The sequence below is a fragment of the Erythrolamprus reginae genome, chromosome 1 (assembly GCF_031021105.1).
Source record: "Erythrolamprus reginae isolate rEryReg1 chromosome 1, rEryReg1.hap1, whole genome shotgun sequence".
Taxonomy (NCBI): domain Eukaryota; kingdom Metazoa; phylum Chordata; class Lepidosauria; order Squamata; family Dipsadidae; genus Erythrolamprus; species Erythrolamprus reginae.
Genome location: NC_091950.1, coordinates 139,908,584 through 139,914,694, shown reverse-complemented (window position 1 = coordinate 139,914,694; position 6,111 = coordinate 139,908,584). Strand labels below are relative to the sequence as shown.

The 6,111-nt window shown below is 41.1% G+C and overlaps 1 protein-coding gene across 3 annotated transcripts in view; it reads right to left on the bottom strand.

The window, feature by feature from the left end:
* Positions 1-118: 118 nt before the first annotated feature.
* The window catches only part of CPSF7 (cleavage and polyadenylation specific factor 7), a 23,156-nt gene continuing 17,163 nt past the window's right edge, over positions 119-6,111 (bottom strand). For all 3 annotated transcript variants that reach the window (XM_070767083.1, XM_070767067.1, XM_070767075.1), the window contains exons 5-10: positions 5,920-6,065; positions 4,918-5,323; positions 4,471-4,589; positions 4,214-4,388; positions 3,860-4,033; positions 119-1,973 (exon numbers count right to left, since the gene is read on the bottom strand). In XM_070767083.1, the coding sequence (XP_070623184.1) occupies positions 3,865-4,033; positions 4,214-4,388; positions 4,471-4,589; positions 4,918-5,323; positions 5,920-6,065 (1,015 nt within the window). In that variant the 3' untranslated portion in view covers positions 119-1,973; positions 3,860-3,864. The remainder of the gene's footprint in view (positions 1,974-3,859; positions 4,034-4,213; positions 4,389-4,470; positions 4,590-4,917; positions 5,324-5,919; positions 6,066-6,111) is intronic.

Sequence of the window (6,111 nt, the reverse complement as noted above, 5' to 3'; positions counted from 1 at the left end):
CACATTTAGCCCAATCCCTCCCCCTACAATCTTTTTTTTTAAATGGAGATTTCTATAAAACAACTCACCCTCCCTTTTAAAACTTACAAAAGGAAAAGAAACAATACAATGCAGTATAAAAGATTGACAATATCATCAAGTTTATTACACAATTTCCAACCTATCAGAAAAGGACAAACAAATCAAATCACGAAGAACAGGAGTGGGAGAGTAGAAGGGAACTGAAGTTGTTTTCTGTTGTCTGTTTTTCTTCTTTTTTTTCTTCCATTATTTCAAAACAAACTAAAAATGTCCCATTAGGTAAAAAGCAACTTTTCCAATCCATATTGTATATTTTACAGTTTAAGCTCTCTCCGCTGGCTTAGATTTAACTTTTTTGTTTTCTCTTTTAAAAAAAACATTACCTTAGAGCTTAGACCCTCTTGGATCAACAGCACAAAAGGAGGCATCATACTCCTTGGTGGCACAGTCATCCTCTTTAATCTATCCAATTGTTCTCTGAGAAAAAGACAGATCCTTCTATGAGGAGGGCTTCTCCATGCAGTTGGATAGTCACAATGTGCTTGGTCTTACTAAAGAAATCCAGGGTATATAACTTGATTCTATGTAACTGGGGTGCTAGGATGGAGCACTGAAAACTAAAATGCACACCTCAAAAAGTTCCATCTCAAAGATGACACTTGAATCAAGATTTCTGCAGCCACTGTTTTTCCATAAGGATCCCCATTGTAATGTGTTTCTGATTTCAATCGGTTGCCAGCTAAAAGGCTCACTGGATCCAGGAATCCTAGTTCTAAGTTTACATAATAAAAATTTAACTTTGTCTTTCCCTAGGATGGCATGCCAGAGACCACTAAGATTTTATGATGTCACCGAAGCAAACGTGTGAATGAATCCCATCAAAGGGAAAATTCCAAATGAGAATGGGAGCAAGGGTAGTTTTGGACCTTAATTCAACACTTACATCACACAAAATTTAAAATTCTCAAGGTGTGCTCTAATCAATAATGTCCAGAAGTCTCAGATTGACTTTGCCGCAATTCCATGTTTCTCTTTCTAGTCACAACTCTTCCTCTACAACAAGGAAGGTGATATGCTGGGAAAGAATGGCCTTGAAAACAAATGGTTTGTGTAAGAAATGACAATCAGAGCAGCTAATGCATGAAACAAAGCAAGGAATTTGTCAGTAAATCACCTGTGGATAGAGCTCCTGCAATAGCGAAAGGTACATTTATTTTTTAAGGGAGACTCAATTTTGTGGGCAAGCTTAACAGCACAGCCCCTCCTAAAACAAGTTAGGTTAAATTAGTATGACAACTTTCAGGAATTAAGAAGAAACATGACTGGAAGCAGCAACTAGCCTGTTCTCATCCCAGAAAAGGAAAACAAAACTTTTCTAAGCTGTGTACAAAGCTGTTAGAGTGCAAGACTGAAGCTGCTTTGGAAAAAGGCTTAAAAATTAAGGACGACTCTATGCACTGATGCCTAAAGAAGACAATGCAGTTTGAATTTTGAACATAAGCTCCAGTGAGGCTATGGTAATATACCTTGTGCTGTGCTGAAGCATGAGGTCTTCCTACAGGAGAGAAGCTGGATACATTCCTCCCCGGTGTTTCTAAAACGCCATGGAAAGGAAAGAGGTGACAGACCTCTGTGGAAAGCACCATTCTCTTTGGATCCAAGAATCCATGGATTGAAATGGCCCCCTGGTCACAGTGGCTCAGACAACCCCTCCCAAACTCCAAGTCATTCAGTGTTCCTCCATCAAGCAACAGCAGCAGCAGCACACTTAGGAAGAACTCAAGTCTTAGTGCCATAGTGTGCCAAATGGAGTCCTACAGGCAAAGTCACTTCCAAGGGGTCTGGAAAGAGCAGAGGGCAGCGGGAAGGAGTGGGTGGAGAATCCCCCATCCTTTAGTCTTGATTAAGGACAGGATATAAGTCCATAAAAACACTGTATACTTCCAGCATCCCTGCAAAAAGAAAGAAACATAAAATATCAGTCACTTTTAAAGGCATTTTTGAGAGCATAGTTTAGAAAAGTGCAATTCCAAGAGTGAATTCCTATATGCAGAGGGAATTGAAAATTGTGGGATGTTTTAGGGCATAGTTGACCCGGACTAGGATTTGAAGCCAGGTTTATTCTGCCACTGAATTATATAGACTAAGCATAATCCAACTACTTTCTTCCCATCATAGAATGGTACCTAACAAAAGACCACCACCTCAGGTGTTACACAACCATTCAGAAACAGGTGGAAATCAAAAGTTTGTAGTTTAGATTTTTTTTTTTAAGATGTCCAATTCCCTTTAACCCAGAGCCAATTACAGTGGAATAAACAATTAAATTTGAGTTTTTTTAAAAAAAGAAAATTTTTTTTTTACTGATATTTCCCCTTCTGAAATAAGATATGAATTTAGGCATATACTTCACCCAGGAAAGAACAAAGCAGATTCTGCACAAATGTACTTCAGGATATCCTTCTTGTTTAAGTAGTTAAATTAGAAGCTCTGGTCTGATTATCTACAGCAGTGCTGGATAATCCTTTTGGGCCGAGGGGCCACAGTTCGCTTTCCTGCCTTGCCTTGGGGTCACAGGGGGCATGGCCAGCAATGTGGTCATTTTCCCTGAAAAAAAAACAAAACAGGAAAAACTAGCCTAATTTTGGAGAAGGTACTAATATTTTAAAGTGATGCTATAGTTCTTTACATCCCTACAAACTCAAAGTGGGAATTCTCAAATTATGGGGTGTGACTCCCCCGGGGGAAATTAACGGAGCATAATGAGTAGGATCCCACTTACTCCCACTCTAACTGGAAGTGAGCAACTCTGCTGAGTTACTGGTCCTGCACTATGCCATTGAAAGGGTTTAGACCACTGATGGCGAACTTTATTTCTGCTTGAGTGCCAAAAAGGCTTTCCAGAGGCTTTCCTGGAGCCCGGGTAGGGCGAAAATGGCTTTCCTCTGCCCTCTGGAAGGCTAGAATTCAGCTGGTCTGGAACTGACATAGGGCAACCCCTCACGTAGCCTCAGATATGGCTTCTCGTGCCAGCTGTGGCACATGTGCTATAGGTTTGCCATCACATGTGTAGACTTTCCTTTGATCACGCCAAGAGGTGAACTGTCAGACCAGGAAAATTTCACCACGAAGCTTTTTCAGTCAACGCTCAGAGATACAACTCTGGGGGCCTGCCTCAGCACAGAAGTTTTTAAGCCGGCCTCCAGAGACAAGAGGGAGTCCTGTCAGCAGGTGACAGCAGCTTGCCACCCTCCCTGCCAGGTTCTCTATTAACCTGCTGGGGAAGCCGGCAAGGAAAACTGCAAATGGTTTGATCATGAGGCACTTGTAGATGGGCTGCCAAACACCCAGACCACAATATGGCTACAGGAGTGCTGCAATACTCATAACTTTGGGGACTAAACATAATCCCTTTGTTCCACACTGTGATAACTGTGGATCGTTGCCGAACGAATGGTCGTAGGTTGAAGACTATCTGTTCTTGAAGTTGCTTCATATAAAAGGGAATTGAAAATAACATGAAGAATAGTACTGACAGTTATTGATTTTCTAATCATTTGGGACACCCAAACATCTGAAACAACTGAAGTTTACAAAGCACTGAATATGAAACGCCCACAAATGAAGCAAAACAAAAACAAAACAGGAATTGAGTCTTAATTTAACACCACTTTTTCCTGTCCAATGCCTATCAATGATTCTGATGACAACATGGACTACAATACCCAATTAGAGGCAAGAGAAGATGGCTTTCTTTTCTTTTTTTTAAAGGGAGAAAGACATAATGAAAACAAACAGGCATATTAAAACTCCTTTGCCCCATCTAAAGTGTTCTCACTTCTCTCAATGATGCCGATCTCTTTCTCTGTCCCTGTCTCTGTGCCTCTCGTGATCCCGGCTTCTTTCTTGGAAATAGTCCTCATGTCGATCTTCATTATGAACCACCTCTCGGTGCCTCCTACTACTCTCACGTGACCGACTTGGTGACCTATCACGTGACCGATGTCTTTTTCTGGAAAATAACATGTGTGGTTAATAGGTTACAATTGCTGTCATTTTTTATTTTTATTACAAAAGGACACATTGCTTATATGGATGTATCCATTCCAAACAAGGAAAAAATAGGACCAAGTCATGAATATAATAAATCCAGCCAAATAAAACACAAATAAGTTTGCTTGTTGTAACTCACCTTGAGGAACTACTGCTGCTGCCAGTGCCCATGCTGTAAGACTTGGCTTCAATGCCATGAAGGCAATCCTTAAGCGAAGAGATAAGGACTCGACACCGCTCATCATTTGCTACACGGGACTGTTTAATTACAGCAATGGCTGTAAGCAGGGTCTCAATAGCATCACTGTAATCTCCTGAACCATAACAACATAAACAAGATGTTCAGACTGAGGCCTGAGCTAGGGAGGAAAGACAGCATTAAGCAACTGCGCTTACCTGCACTGGCCCCAGATACAGCCTTAGATATGGCACTGCTGGAAATTGCTCGATTCCTATTCATGATATCATCAAATTCTGCATCACCAACAGGTGGAGGTAATGGGCCCAATTCCCTGCTGGAGTACACAAGAATGCACCCATCATTCAGCAGAACTACTTTGCCCACCGTGAATGAAGACCCCCCCCCCAAAGGAAGTGCATTGCTGAATAAGTATCTCTCCCTTATTTCACACCATAGCAGATATTATAGTAATCATAAGACTCTTAAGGGATGAAATCTTTCCCTGTAATTGGATACATTTTTTGGCATTTCTGTTTTGCCCAACTAAAACACATTTTTATCCTAAGAAATAATTTACAAAGTTCCTTTTTGAATTAGACCCAGACACCCTTCTTTGTGCAGCTTCAAGTTTATGCACATTCTTAAGAGAGGAGAGTTCTCACCTGCTGTGATTATACGGTGCAGAAGCCTTGCTGTAGGCATCTGGTGGAGGCCCCATGGTTGCATTTGGGGGTGGGAAGAAAGCTGGATTGAGGTGCAGGGCAGGTGGCACTGTCCCTGGAGGTGGCACAGATAAGTGGGGGGGAAGTCGAGGTGGGGGAGGCATGAGATGCTGATAATGGATACCAGGAGGGGGAGGGGGAACTCCAAAACTTGAAGAAAGTGGTGGAGGGGGCGGTATGGGTGGAGGAGGCAGCCCCATCAGAGGAAGCGCAGAGGGAGGGCGGTTGAAGAAAGGTAAAATGGGAGGTTTCTCAATGCGCGGTGGTGGGATAGCATTCTCTGTTGGAGTTGCTCGGCCATCAAGAGAGTCTGAGGAATCCCTTGAGTGAGCCATTGGAGGCACCCCTGTTGGACATCACAAATGAGGAAAAGTATTAAGCATCGGAGTAATTACATGATTTTTGTTTCATACAGCATAAACTTCCAATAAATATTTTTGTTACATCACTATGACAAAATAGAAAAAATACAATCCAATTTGGTTCTAATTTCTAATTGTTTATATTATAAGAGGAATAGATGCTCTTATGATCATACAGGGCTTAAACTTTGTAGAGATCCAGGGATCTGATTCAATGGAAACATGCATTTTAAATTATTCTAAAATCTGACCATTGTCTAGGAAAAATCACAAAAAGCCACAAAATATAAAAACAGTGTATCTGTTTATGGATATTAAGCATTCCAGGTATGACAACAATCTCCAATTAAGCCCATGCAATTTGGAGGGTGGTAAGCAAGAGATTTTGATAAGCTTCAGTTATATTTAAATGTAATGAAGTCACCTCCCTTCCTTAAAAAATATTTCTATTTCTACAAATGAAAATTAATTTGCTCCTAGTCTACAGAGCTGTGCTCAGGATTTTCAAATAAACTAACCAATGCCTCCTTCTCTGCCTTACTACCTATTTAGCTAGCATAGCATATCCAGCTAAACTTACGTTTTCGGGCTTGTGCCTCAAACTGTGCAAGGTTTTGCCGGGTAGCCAACTTGACTTCTATTTTATCTCCATTTAGAATCATTCCTGGTAGCAGTTCTAGAAGTTTGTGGACTGAGTTTTCAGAAGCAACCACCACCTCTGCGTATCTGTTCAAAGAGCCACAGAAAAATCATTGGAAGGGTATTAGGAAAC